Genomic DNA, 15,365 nt, shown 5'->3' on the forward strand with positions numbered 1-15,365 from the left:
TGCTATGTGTGTGTATGTTACTCATCAGTTACTCAGTACTTGAGTAGTTTTTTCACAACATACTTGTTACTTTTACTCAAGTAAATATTTGGGTGACTACTCCTTACTTTTACTTGAGTAATAAATCTCTAAAGTAACAGTACTCTTACTTGAGTACAATTTCTGGCTACTCTACCCACCTCTGGCTGTGGGCCGCAAATGACCTCCGGGGCACTTTTTTGACACCCCTGCTATAGATAATAAAAAATTAAATCTGATAAATCTATGGATAAAAAGCAGAGCCTGGCGACGCATGCGCGTTTATCATAACTCTCTCGCTCTGTCTGTCTCTGCCCCTCCCTCACGAATGCTGCTGCGCGCACAATTTGTTTTGTTTTTAACCCCTTCTTAACCCTGAACATACATTGAACATACACGCAACCATAACTCAAAATGCCGGACATTGGAGGCATTTAAGAAACTCCGCCCTGACAGCTCCGCAAAAGAGGACATGTCCGGTGAAAAGAGGACGTATGGTCAGTCTATCGTAGCCCGTTAGCTGCTAGCATGCCGTGTGTTGTGCGTTACGCTACTTATTATGTCCGTGTGGAAACTCGTTCAATACACCTCCGAACCGAACCGGAACCCCCGTACCGAAACGGTTCAATACAAATACACGTACCGTTACACCCCTAATATGCAGTATATATATATATATATATATATATATATATATATATATATATATATATATATATATATATATATATATATATATAGTGTGTGTATATACTGTATATATATATATCCATCCATCTTCTTCCGCTTATCCGAGGTCGGGTCACGGGAGCAGCAGCCTAAGCAGGGAAGCTCAGACTTCCCTCTCCCCAGCCATTTAGTCCAGCTCCTCTCGGGGGATCCCGAGGCGTTCCCAGGCCAGCCGGGAGACATAGTCTTCCCAACGTGTCCTGGGTCTTCCCCGTGGCCTCCTACCGGTCGGACGTGCCTGAAACACCTCCCTAGGGAGGTGTTCGGGTGGCATCCTGACCAGATGCCCGAACCACCTCATCGGACTCCTCTCGATGTGGAGGAGCAACGGCATGAGTTTGAACTCCTCCCGGATGACAGAGCTTCTCACCCTATCTCTAAGGGAGAGCCCCGCCACCCGGCGGAGGAAGCTCATTTCGGCCGCTTGTACCCGGGATCTTGTCCTTTCGGTCATAACCCAAAGCTCATGACCATAGGTGAGGATGGGAACATAGATCGACCGGTAAATTGAGAGCTTTGCCTTCCGGCTCAGCTCCTTCTTCACCACAGCGGATCGATACAGCTTCCGCATTACTGAAGACGCCGCACCGATCCGCCTGTCGATCTCACGATCCACTCTTCCCTCACTCGTGAACAAGACTCGGAGGTACCTGAACTCCTCCACTTGGGGCAAGATCTCCTTCCCAACCCGGAGATGGCACTCCACCCTTTTCCGGGCGAGAACCATGGACTCGGACTTGGAGGTGCTGATTCTTACCCCACTTACACTCGGATGCGAACCGATAGAGTATAGAGCTGGTCCACAGTTCCACGACCAGGTTGAAAACCACACTGTTCCTCCTGAATCCGAGGTTCGACTATCCGGCGTAGCCTCCTCTCCAGTACACCTGAATAGACCTTACCGGGAAAGCTGAGGAGTGTGATCTCACGATAGTTGGAACACACCCTCCGGTTCCCCTTCTTAAAGAGAGGAACCACCACCCGGGTCTGCCAATCCAGAGGTACCGCCCCCAATGTCCACGCGATGTTGCAGAGTCTTGTCAAACAAGACAGCCCCACAGCAACCAAAGCCTTAAGTAACTCCGGGCGGATCTCATCCACCGAGGAGCTTTTTAACTACCTCAGCAACCTCAGCCCCAGAAATAGGAGAGCCCACCACAGATTCCCCAGGGACTGCTTCCTCATAGGAAGACGTGTTGGTAGGATTGAGGAGGTCTTCGAAGTATTCCCTCCACCGATCCACAACATCCGCAGTCGAGGTCAGCAGAACACCATCCCCACCATACACGGTGTTAACATTGCAACCATACACGGTGTTGACATTGCACTGCTTCCCTTTCCTGAGGCGGCGGATGGTGGTCCAGAATCGCTTTGAAGCCGTCTGGAAGTCAATTTCCATGGCTTTCCCGAACTCCTCCCATGTCCGAGTTTTTGCCTCCGCGACCGCTGAAGCCGCACACTGCTTGGCCTGTAGGTACCTGTCTGCTGCCTCCGGAGTCCTATGAGCCAAAATAACCCGATAGGACTCTTTCTTCAGCTTGACGGCATCCCTCACCGCTGGTGTCCACCAGCGGGTTCTAGGATTACCGCCACGACAGGCACCAACCACCCTGCGGCCACATCTCCAATCGGCCGCCTAGACAAAAGAGGTACGGAACATCGTCCACTTGGACTCAATGTCCAGCACCTCCCTCGTGACACGTTCAAAGTTCTTCCGGAGGCGGAAATTAAAACTCTCTCTGACAGGAGACTCTGCTAGGCGTTCCCAGCAGACCCTCACAATGCGTTTGGGCCTGCCAGGTCTGTCCGGCATCCTCCCCCACCATCGCAGCCAACTCACCACCAGGTGGTGATCGGTATATACAAACCCCGTTTCCATATGAGTTGGGAAATTGTGTTAGATGTAAATATAAACGGAATACAATGATTTGCAAATCATTTTCAACCCATATTCAATTGAATGCACTACAAAGACAAGATATTTGATGTTCAAACTCATAAACTCTATTTTTTTTTGCAAATAATAATTAACTTAGAATTTCATGGCTGCAACACGTGCCAAAGTAGTTGGGAAAGGGAATGGTTACCACTGTGTTACATCACCTTTTCTTTAACAACACTCAATAAACGATTGGGAACTGAGGAAACTAATTGTTGAAGCTTTGAAAGTGGAATTCTTTCCCATTCTTGTTTTATGTAGAGCTTCAGTCGTTCAACAGTCCGGGGTCTCCGCTGTCGTATTTTACGCTTCATAATGCGCTACACATTTTCGATGGGAGACAGGTCTGGACTGCAGGCGGACTAGGAAAGTACCCGCACTCTTTTTTTACGAAGCCACGCTGTTGTAACACGTGCTGAATGTGGCTTGGCATTGTCTTGCTGAAATAAGCAAGGGCGTCCATGAAAAAGACGGCGCTTAGATGGCAGCATATGTTGTTCCAAAACCTGTATGTACCTTTCAGCATTAATGGTGCCTTCACAGATGTGTAAGTTACCCATGCCTTGGGCACTAATGCACCCCCATACCATCACAGATGCTGGCTTTTGAACTTTGCGTCGATAACAGTCTGGATGGTTCGCTTCCCCTTTGGTCCGGATGACACGATGTCGAATATTTCCAAAAACATTTTGAAATGCGGACTCGTCAGACCACACTTTTCCACTTTGCATCAGTCCATCTTAGATGATCTCGGGCCCAGAGAAGCCGGCACCGTTTCTGGATGTTGTTGATAAATGGCTTTGGCTTTGCATAGTAGAGCTTTAACTTGCACTTACAGATGTAGCGACGAACTTTATTTAGTGACAGTGGTTTTCTGAAGTGTTCCTGAGTCCATGTGGTGATATCCTTTAGAGATTGATGTCAGATTTTGATACAGTGCCGTCTGAGGGATCGAAGGTCACGGTCATTCAATGTTGGTTTTTGGCCATGCCGCTTACGTAGAGTGATTTCTCCAGATTCTCTGAACCTTTTGATGATATTATGGACCGTAGATGTTGAAATCCCTAAATTTCTTGCAATTGCACTTTGAGAAATGTTGTTCTTAAACTGTTTGACTATTTGCTCATGCAGTTGTGGACAAAGGGGTGTACCTCGCCCCATCCGTTCTTGTGAAAGACTGAGCATTTTTTGGGAAGCTGTTTTTATACCCAATCATGGCACCCACTTGTTCCCAATTAGCCTGCACACTTGTGGGATGTTCCAAATAAGTGTTTGATGAGCATTCCTCAACTTTATCAGTATTTATTGCCACCTTTCCCAACTTCTTTGTCACGTGTTGCTGGCATCAAATTCTAAAGTTAATGATTATTTGCAGAAAAAAAAAAGTTTATCAGTTTGAACATCAAATATGTTGTCTTTGTAGCATATTCAACTGAATATGGGTTGAAAATGATTTGCAAATCATTGTATTCCATTTATATTTACATCTAACACAATTTCCCAACTCATATGGAAACAGGGTTTGTATATATATATATATATATATATATATATATATATATATATATATATATATATATATATACCGTATTTTCCGCACTATAAGGCGCACCGGATTATTAGCCGCACCTTCTATGAATTACATATTTCATAATTTTGTCCACCAATAAGCCGCCCCGGACTAAAAGCCGCGCCTACGCTGCGCTAAAGTGAATGTCAAAAAAACGCTGCGCTAAAGTGAATGTCAAAAAAACAGTCAGATAGTTCAGTCAAACTTTAATAATATATTGAAAACCAGCGTTCTAACAACTCTGTCCCAAAATGTACGCAAATGTGCAATCACAAACATAGTAAAATTCAAAATGGTGTAGAGCAATAAATAGCAACATAATGTTGCTCGAACGTTAATGTCACAACACACAAAATAAACATAGCGCTCACCTTCTGAAGTTATTCTTCATTCGTAAATCCTTCGAATTCTTCGTCTTCGGTGTCCGAATTGAAAAGTTGCGCAAGCGTGGGATCCAAAAATGGCCGGCTCCGCCTCGTCGAAGTCATCGGATTCAGTGTCGCTGTTGTTGTGCAGCAGTTCTGTGAATCCTGCCTTCCGGAAAGCTCGGACCACAGTTGTGACCGAAACTATCTGCCCAGGCATTTACGATCCACTGGCAGATGTTGGCGTATGTCGACCGGCGCTATCTGCCCGTCTTAGTGAAGGTGTGTTCGCCTTCGGAGCTGTGTGAAAAAAGCCACCCGGCCTCTTCGCGTAAACTTCCCTTAACCACTCGCTCATCTTTTCTTCATCCATCCATCCCTTCGAGTTAGCTTTTATGATGACGCCGGCTGGAAAGGTCTCTTTTGGATGGGTGGAAGTTAGCATGGCAAGCTAGAACCACAGTGAAGGATGACTCCTCATTCCCTGTGGTGCGAATATTCACCGTACGTGCTCCCGTTCCACAGTGCAGTTCACAGGAATATCAGTTGCTGTGAAATACGGTAGTAATCCGTGTGCGGATGGAGAGATTGCGTCTTTTTATGATCCGGATCCTTGTCGCGTAGTAGGAGCCATTTTGTGGTCTTTACAGATGTAAACAGGAAATGAAACGTACGGTGATATCCGCGCGTTTTTTCTTCTTCTTCCGGGGGCGGGTGAAGCGCTTCCTGTTCTATGGGGGCGGGTGCTTTCCTTGGCGGTTGCTTGCGTAGAAGAAGAAGCGCTTCCTGTTCTACCGGGAAAAAAGATGGCGGCTGTTTACCGAAGTTGCGAGATCGAAACTTTATGAAAATTAATCGTAATAAAGCGCACCGGGTTATAAGGCGCGCACTGTTAGCTTTTGAGAAAATTTGTGGTTTTTAGGTGCGCCTTATAGTGCGGAAAATACGGTATATATATATATTAGGGGTGTAACGGTATTGAACCGTTTCGGTACGGGGGGTTCGGTTGGGAGGTGTACCGAACGAGTTTCCACACGAACATATAAAGTCTTAACAAGCTGCTCCGCTTCCTTCTGCCTGTCTCTGTAAGTACTCCGCAGCACCCAGCATTGTCCCACCCACACAACCATCTGATTGGATACAAACAGAGGGGTAACAGCAAATCAGCAGTGCGTATTCAGAGCGGTAACAGCCAATCAGCAGTGCGTATTCAGAGCGCATGTAGTCAGTGCTTAGCGTTTAGCAGGTAAGCATCAGGCAGAGGACTCTCCCCAAATTATAATAAACACCTCCAAGTCAACTACTAGTAACATCACTATGAGCTCGTTGACGTTCTAGAAATATAAACTGCAGCTCAGCTCGCTCGCAGTCCTGGCTTGAGGTGAAGGCTAATTCGCTTTTAGCGTAACATTAGCTCATTTTGCGGTGTGTGTGTGTGTGTGTGTGTGTGTGTGTGTGTGTGTGTTACGGACAGCAAAGCCCTGTCTGTCTGTTATTTCACTTTGTTGCTGTGTTGATTGAGCTGTGTTGAAGCAGCAAAAAAGGACATTATGTTAAATGAACAGTTTCTGTCTCTGATAGTTGATATATAATGTAACTGCATCATAAAGCCTAAATGAACTCCATAGTGTTCAGGGATGAATAGTCTCTCCTATTGCTATTGTACTATTTTTTCAGCTATAGTTACATTAATCATTAGTAATGGGGCAGCCTAGTTTTGAATGGCAGGGTCCCTGCTATCACATGTTGATAAAAATATAACATTTACATAATAAAAATCAACTAAATGCTTCCCAAATGCTGTAATAAATTAAGCATGATGAGTTGACTTGAAACTGTTTAATGTTGCACTTTTTATATGTAGAAGAAAAGTTTTGTCATTTTATTTAATCTGAGCAACAACTTAAGGCAGTTTAATGTTGATTAACGTGGGCAGAATTACTATAGTGTTCCCAATGTTAAAAGGATAAAGCCATTGTTTACGATTTTGGTAAATAAATAACCAAAAAATGTATATTTTGCTGTTTTCTTACTGTACCGAAAATGAACCGAACCGTGACCTCTAAACCGAGGTACGTACCGAACCGAAATTTTTGTTTACCGTTACACCCCTAATATATATATATATATATATATATAATATATATATATATATATATATATATATATATATAATATGTATAAATAAATATTATTTATTTATTTCTTTTTTCTTTTTTTTTCTTTGTTGAGTATTTGTCATTGAGCTCTTTAAGTTTATGTTGTTATTGTGTTGTTGTTGTTATTCATGAAGTGTACTTTTGACACATCAATATAATATCATATTTGTAATATATGGGCAGAAGTTGAAACGGATAATATCACCTTACTCTCCTGTATTGCTGACTAAATGTTGATATCATGTCTTTACAGTATCTTGGAAGTAATGAGTGAAACTACTGTAAGTTCAACAACTGCCAATGACCTGGATCTCATCTACCTGAAGGGCATCATGGAGAGTCCTCAGGTGTGCTACATGCGTGCACACCAGTTACACACTTGACTGTTACACACAGTTACATATTGTTACACACTTTACTGTTACATATTGTTATCAGTGTTGGGTTAGTTACAGAAAACCAGTAACTAGTTACAGTTACTAGTTACTTTATTTCAAAAGTAACTCAGTTATTAACTCAGTTACTTACACCAAAAAGTAATGCGTTACTGTGAAAAGTAAGTATTTAGTTCCTTTTTTTTTTTTTTTTTAAGGCTCCCATTAATGCCCTTTTAGCCTTCATTTCAGTACTGTTATTGCACTGGAGAATAATGCAATCTGTTGATCAACTTGACATGCATTTGCATCACTGAACTCTGCTAAGCAATGTGGTCTACATACAACACACAAAGACAAAGATATGTTTCAAATGGCCAATTTATTTTGGGCCATAACAAATTGACAAAACTATTTTAAATAGCTGCAACATAACATACATAAGTAACAAACCGCATAATAACAACATAGCTGTAAACCTGGCTTCACCCAAGGAAGGCACACATGACATGATTATATGTCATGTCACTATATACAGCACACATACTGCTAAACACACGCCTAACCAGGCGTTTTTTCTCTCTCAAGGAATTGTGAAATAAAATCATGTTTTCAGGAGATCAACACTGTACTGAAGCCCAGAACACTCTACGCATTTCCCCAGTTTTAGTTTAGAGAAAAGGAAAGATTGGCCTGGTCCACTAGGATCCCTCTTTATGTTTGTGAACTTTATAGTCTATACATTTAGAGTGATGTGATAATCAAACACAGAAGTCTAGAATGAAACCGTATATAAGAGAATTGACTCAGTGTGTGTACCTTCAGTGCTGAATGATGAGCAGAGGCAGAGTTTGGAGTGTCTTCTTTAGCTCGCTTTCCGAGTTTATGTACTCACTGTCCACTGTGTCCAGGAACTTGAAAAATATTTTCGGGCCATTTGCTGTTTGACGCCCGCTGTCATGCTAATTAGCTGCCTGAAAGCGGGTGACTCCACTGTAGAAATAGCCTGCATGTCTTCTAGCACATACGCTGCAATTGTTCTATCAATGTTGTCCTGGCTAGCAGTCCCTCCGTTAAAATCCTTAGGTGAAGTGTGTCTCTCTTTACTAGCTTGTCGAAGCATGTTGCTTTTGTAGCTGTTTCAGCAGATTTGAGTTGCTGTTTTGGGCAGTAGATGGGATCTTTGATCCAAGACACAACTTACATTTAACTAAAATGTTATTTTCTTTGTGCTCGACAAAAGAAAAGTAGTGAGAATATCTCCATGTTAAGAAACTTGGCTTCGGCTCCGCCATGATGTCTTGTTAGTAAACACAGACACGCCCCCCCCCCCCCCCCCGGCGCCACACACACACGCAGACATAGCGTGTGTGACAGAGGAAGAATCAGAAGGACGACACAGCAACTCTCCAATAAAACACACTCAAATCTTCTCAGTTTCTCGCCGATACTATATAAAAAATAATGTAAAATAATGCAGTAAAGAATCATGTAGTAACGGTAACTGAGTTACTGAATATAAAAAATAACGTGTTAGACTACTCGTTACCGCCGGAAATAACGGTGTTACAGTAACACGTTACTTTGACTGTTACATATTGTTACACACTTTACTGTTACACACTGTTACATATTGTTACACACTTTACTGTTACATGTTGTTACACACTTGACTGTTACATATTGTTACACACTTTACTGTTACATATTGTAACTAGGGATGTCCCGATCCAGGTTTTTGCACTTCCGATCCGATACCGATATTGTTTTTGCATTTCCGATCCGATACCGAGACTGACCGATACCGATACTGACCGATACTGGCCTATCCGAGCATGTATTAAAGTTTAAAGTTGTTTAGCCTACTTAGTTGTCAGAATCATGTTGAAAAGGGTTTTAGTACTCTTGATAACAACTAGCCAGCTGAATTAGGGGAGTTTGAATAATACACAATGGTTGGTAACAAGAAACAGACCTGTTTATTCAAGGATACACACAAAATAGACAAAATTATACATGACAAACAGAAATGGCATCATTGAACTAGGGCTGGGCGATATGGCTTTTTTTTAATATTGCGATATTTTAAGGCCATATTGCGATACACAATATATATCTCGATATTTTGCCTTAGACTTGAATGAACACTTGATGCATATAATCACAGCAGTATGATGATTCTATGTGTTTTGATTAATTGATTGAGACTTTTATTAGTAGGTTGCACAGTGAAGTACATATTCCGTACAATTGACCACAAAATGGTAACACCCGAATAAGTTTTTCAACTTGTTTAAGACGGGGTCCACCACAAATTGATTCATGATACAGATATATACTATTTTGATGGTGTGGAGTCTGGACGTGTGGCACCGAATGGAGGTAAGCGTCTCGACAGACGTCACAATATTTGAACAATGATGACGAAAACTGTTGTCTCTGTCGTGTCCGTGTGTCGAAAATTGTTATGCGCTTATTTTTTTATTTGATTTTGTGCGTGGCATAGATTTGCCGTGCGCAGAGGACGCTTGAGCAGGCGCGCACCTTAGCAGCTGCGCTAGCATCACAGCTAACGTTAGCCATGCCGCTACCTCGCTCTCTGCTGGGAGAGGGCGTATACGTATGTGACGTATGACGTGACAGTATGTGACGTAGGACGTGACAGTATGTGACGTGTGTAAGAAGGTGCGCTCGCTGTCTGTGAGAGGGAGACACAGGAAAGAGTGAGAAGAGCCTGTCGTGTAATGCCAGCAGCTAAAAGCAACTGCGTGAGAATTGTGGATGTGTTGAAGGTGTGCTGGAAAATGCGGAACGGAAATTACGGAGCAGCAGAAAAGTGGAATGTATTATTTAAATAGGTGCGTTGGAAAACACGGACCGGGGTTTTTTTTTAAACTGGATCTGGATCGGCATTTTCCCATGCCTTGCCGATACGCAATTTTTGGCAAATATCGGCAGCCGATCCGATCCAAATATTGGATCGGGACATCCCTAATTGTAACACACTTTACTGTTACATATTGTTATACACTTGACTGTTACATGTTGTTACACACTTTACTGTTACACACTGTTACATATTGTTACACACCTTACTGTTACACACTTGACTGTTACATATTGTTACACACCTTACTGTTACACACTTGACTGTTACATATTGTTATACACTTGACTGTTACACACTGTTACATATTGTTACACACTTTACTGTTACACACTGTTGCATATTGTTACACACCTTACTGTTACACACTTGACTTTTACACACCGGTACATATTGTTACACACCTTACTGTTACACACTGTTATGTATTGTTACACACTTGACTGTTACACACTGTTACTTACACATTGTTACATATTGTTACACAACTTACTGTTACACACCCGACTGTTACACACAGTTACATATTGTTACACAGTTTACTGTTACACACAGTTACATATTTCATTGTTACACACCTTGCTGTTCTTCATTTTCATCGTCATCATCATCTTCTATTTCCTCATTGACTTCATCATCATCATAATCTGCATCATTATCTTCATCATCATCAACAACATCATCATCTTCTTCATCAACATCCTCATTGTCATCATCTTCATCTGCATCATCAACATCATCTTCATCTTCTTTTTCATCATCATTTTCATCATCATCTTCAACATAATCTGCATCACAATCTTCTTCAGCATCAAAATCATCATCTTCTTCATCTTGTACCATCTTCATCATCAACATCATCATCATCTTGGTCATCATCATAATCATCAACATCACCATCATGCACCACCATCATCATCATCATGGACTCTAGTTTGTTATGATTTAAACTTTGACAAGTTTCAACATTCTTGAACTTCAAATTGATTTTAAATGTGTTCTAAATAAACGTGTTATTTATCGTGTGTGTGTGTGTGTGTGTGTGTGTGTGTGTGTGTGTGTGTGTGTGTGTGTGTGTGTGTGTGTGTGTGTGTGTGTGTGTGTGTCTGTGTGTGCGTCAGGAGGAAGAGGAGGACCCTGAGCAGCTGCATCTGTCCCCGGTGAGGAAGAACAACATGGAGCTGCTGCAGGAGATCCTGAGTGATTTGGATCCTTTCACACATTGTAGTGACGCTGCTGCTGAACTCTCTCACTTGCTGACACAACCTCACGTCCAGGTGTGTATTCATCCTTCCACACACAACCTCCCGTCCAGGTGTGTATTCATCCTTCCACACACAACCTCCCGTCCAGGTGTGTATTCATCTTTCCACACACAACCTCACGTCCAGGTGTGTATTCATTCTTCTGCACACAACCTCACGTCCAGGTGTGTATTCATCCTTCCACACACAACCTCACGTCCAGGTGTGTATTCATCCTTCCACACACAACCTCACGTCCAGGTGTGTATTCATCCTTCCACACACAACCTCACGTCCAGGTGTGTATTCATCCTTCCACACACAACCTCACGTCCAGGTGTGTATTCATCCTTCCACACACAACCTCACGTCCAGGTGTGTATTCATCCTTCCACCTTCATGTCACCTGGAACCTTGCTACTTCCTCCACTCACCACTTCCGTGGAACCACAAAGCAACATCTTGCATTTTAAAAAGTATCCACTGCTAGATAATATGACAAGCAATACAATCGGGGGTGGTACAAACAACTGCAGTAGTTTTGTCAAGTCATGTGATCATTGCATGACCCCAGAGCGCAGAGGCGGCTGGAGACGTAATCAGAGAAGGGAAGTAGGAGAAGCAAACAAAGAGCTAGCGCTAAGAGCAGCAACCGTCAACAAGATAGAACCAGGTGACGAAAAGAGTACAGGGGAACAGAGGACAAAGCAGAACAGGAAGTAGAACAAAAAATAAGAGCGCTAAACAGGAAACAACAAGAAAAAAGTGACAATGATATTGTTCAGTGTTTAGACTTGTGTCACAATAGGAAGTCATGTTTCTGTTCCACACCCACGTATTTGAGTGACGGACCGCGTTTGTATACAGGCGCTATAATGTTCCGCCGTCAAGTTTTGTCGACGGAACAACTTGAAACATGTCAAACACAGCATCTGCAGCTTCTTTAATATTTTCATGGGTAAATGTTTGTCGTCGACGCGTTTGTGGTGGCAGCTTGTGTGATGCAAACTGACGTATGTTTAATGTTCGCTTCTTTCACTTCCTGCTTCTGCTTGGACGGCAATAAGGTAGCACAACTCTGGCAAAATGATGAATTAGCACATTGTCACATGTCTGCAAATACTAGTTGATATTACTAGTTGATAATATTAGTTGGCATTACTAGTTGATACTACTAGTTGATACTACTAGTTGATAGTACTAGTTAAAATACCTAGCTAATGATACTAGTTACTGTAACTAGTTGATATGACTAGTCGATGATACTAGTTGATAATATCAGTTGGTATTACTAGTTGTTAATACTAGTTGATATTACTAGTTGATAATATCAGTTGATAATGCTAACTGTTAAAATTAGTTGATAATACTAACTGTTAATGCTGGTTGATAATACTAGTCAATAATACTAGTTGATATTACAAGTTGATAATACTAACTGTTGATACTCGTTGATAATAGTAACTGTTATTTCTAGTTGATAATACTAGCCATTAATACTAGTTGATAATACTAATTGATAATACTAGACAATGATATTAGTTGATGATACCACTTGATGTTGCTATTTGTTCATGCTAATTGATAATACCAGTCAATAGTACTAGTTGATAATATTAGTTGATAATACTAGTCGGCAATGCTAGTTGATGATACTAGTCAATAATACTAGTTGACTATACTAGTTGAGAATACCAGTCGGTACTAGTTGATAATACTAGTCGATGATGTGAGTTGATATTAGTTGATCATACAAGTTGATGATACTAGTCGATAATACTATTTGATGATACTAGTTGATGATACTAGTTGAAGAAACTAGTCAATAATACTAGTTGATGACACTAGTTGATGATGCTAGTTGATAATACTAGTTGATAATACCAGTCAATGATACTAGCTGATGGTACTAGTTGATGATATTAGTTGATAATACTAGTTGACGATACTAGTAAATGCTACTAGTTGATGTTACTACTTGATGATACTAGTTGATAATATTAGTTGATGCTACTAGTTGAGTACTACGTTCTGCACATTTTGTAAATTTAGCCATCTCACAAAAATATAGAATGTTTTCAGTTCCCCGCCATGAAGCATGAATGTTTCCAGACCGCATCATTGTGACAAATATATGAAATATTGAAGTAGCTTCTATTGCTAACGCATGCTAGCTGCTACGGGTGTTTAGTTTTGAAACGAAAAGTTGACTTTGATGAAAAGTTTTCATGTCAGTCTTTACTAGAAACTCACGATTCAGTGGCGTCCAAAGAAGACGGCAGTCCACCTCCAAGTCCCTGCGACTTCATGAGCCACGAGCGCCATCGCAACGAAGTCGTCAGCAAGTTCCAGCCGCCGCCTGATGCTGTGCGCATGGTGGGCATACGCAAAGTGGCAGGAGAAAACCTGGTGAGTACTTGGAAGTACGACCAAAGCTTTATAGGCAGAATAAATAAATCTTAATTTTCTGCATTGTTGGCCGCCTCCTGCTAGCAGTCTTTTATTATTTAGGAGGCACAGAAAGGACAAGTTATTGCCTCACAGAGGTTGGAAATGAAATGAGTCAAAGTACACATTTTAGAATGACATAATTTTACTTCTATTTCCTCCACCAAATGTCTAGTAATATTGTAGTAGTAGTAATACTACTAGTAGTAGTAGTAATAAGCGTAGTAGTATTAGAATTATGAAATTATCATTATATATATTTTTTAGTAGTAGCAGTAGTAATATAGCATTGTTATTATTATTAGTTGTTGTAGTTTTTACTGAGTTATGTTTTCAGGGTGAACATTGAAGGTGAATATGACGTTATTATTGATTACAGGGTGTGACCTTCAAGGTGGAACATGGCGAGTTAGTGATAGCACGAATCCTGCATGGTGGAATGATCGACCAGCAAGGCCTGCTGCGTGTTGGTGATGTCATCAAAGAAGTGAGTTAGGTTTTCTTTTCCAATCAATCCTATCTAGCATTTGATCAATACCAATACAATGTTAGCATTTGATCAATACCAATATATTGTTAGCATTTTATCAATACCAATACAGTGTTAGCATTTTATCAATACCAATATATTGTTAGCATTTTATCAATACAAATACAGTGTTAGCATTTTATCAATACCAAGATATTGTTGGCATTCGTCAGCATTCACAGTCATGAGTAACAGTTGGGAGTAACAGTCGTGAGTAACGGGGGTGGGTAACAATTGTGGGTTACGTCGTGAGTAACTGTGGTGAGTAACAATTGTGGGTCAAATCGTGAGTAACATTCGCGGGTAACGGCCGCGAGTAACGGTCGTGAGTAACGGCTGTGAGTAATGGTCGTGAGTAACGGTTGGTTGTGAGTAACGGTCGGTAGTAACGGCCGTGGGTAACGGTGGTGAGTCACAGTCGGTAGTTACGGCCGGTAGTATCGACCGGTAGTAACGGTTGCGGGTAACGGTGGTGAGTCACGGTCAGTAGTATCGGTCGGTAGTAACGGTTGCGGGTAATTGTTGTGAGTAACGGCCGGTAGTAACGGGCACAAGTTACACCGTGAGTAACGGTCGGTAGTAACAGTCGTGGGTACCGGTCACAGGTAACGTCGTAACGGTCGGTAGTTACATTGTGAGTAACGGTTCTGAGTAACGGTTGTGACTAACGGCTGGTAGTAACAGTTGTGCGTAACGTCGCGGGTAACTGCCGTGAGCAACGGTCGTGGGTAACGGCCGGTAGTAACGGCCGTGAGTAACAGTCGGGATTAACGGTCGTGAGTAACGTCGCGGGTAACGGCCGTGGGTAACAGCCGGTAGTAACGGCTGTGAGTAACAGTCGGGAGTAACGGTTGTGAGTAACAGTCGTGAGTAATGGTCTGTAGTAACGGTCGGTAGCAACGGCCGTGAGTAACAGTCGGTATTAACTGCTGTGAGTAACGGTCGTCAATAACAGTCGTGAGTAAATGTCGTGAGTAACAGTCATGAGTAACGGTCAGTAGTAACGGTCGTGAGTAACGGTCGTGAGTAACAGTCGGTAGTAACGTTGTGGGTAACAGTCGTGGGTAACAGTCCATAAATGACCTTTCATATTCCATATTGAT

General features: G+C 42.0%; 1 protein-coding gene across 6 annotated transcripts in view; it reads left to right on the forward strand.

The window, feature by feature from the left end:
• The window catches only part of LOC133620303 (MAGUK p55 subfamily member 2-like), a 51,636-nt gene that overhangs the window by 4,949 nt on the left and 31,322 nt on the right, over window positions 1–15,365 (forward strand). For 3 of the 6 annotated variants that reach the window (XM_072915971.1, XM_072915972.1, XM_072915973.1), the window contains exons 2-5: window positions 7,034–7,127; window positions 11,163–11,660; window positions 13,521–13,694; window positions 14,113–14,220. In XM_072915971.1, the coding sequence (XP_072772072.1) occupies window positions 7,047–7,127; window positions 11,163–11,660; window positions 13,521–13,694; window positions 14,113–14,220 (861 nt within the window). In that variant the 5' untranslated portion in view covers window positions 7,034–7,046. Of the gene's footprint in view, window positions 1–7,033; window positions 7,128–11,162; window positions 11,661–12,016; window positions 12,353–13,520; window positions 13,695–14,112; window positions 14,221–15,365 lie in introns of those variants that run through there. The other 3 variants (XM_061981680.2, XM_061981688.2, XM_061981685.2) reach the window with 3 other exon arrangements.

This window comes from Nerophis lumbriciformis, linkage group LG24 (assembly GCF_033978685.3).
Source record: "Nerophis lumbriciformis linkage group LG24, RoL_Nlum_v2.1, whole genome shotgun sequence".
In the NCBI taxonomy this organism is placed as follows: domain Eukaryota; kingdom Metazoa; phylum Chordata; class Actinopteri; order Syngnathiformes; family Syngnathidae; genus Nerophis; species Nerophis lumbriciformis.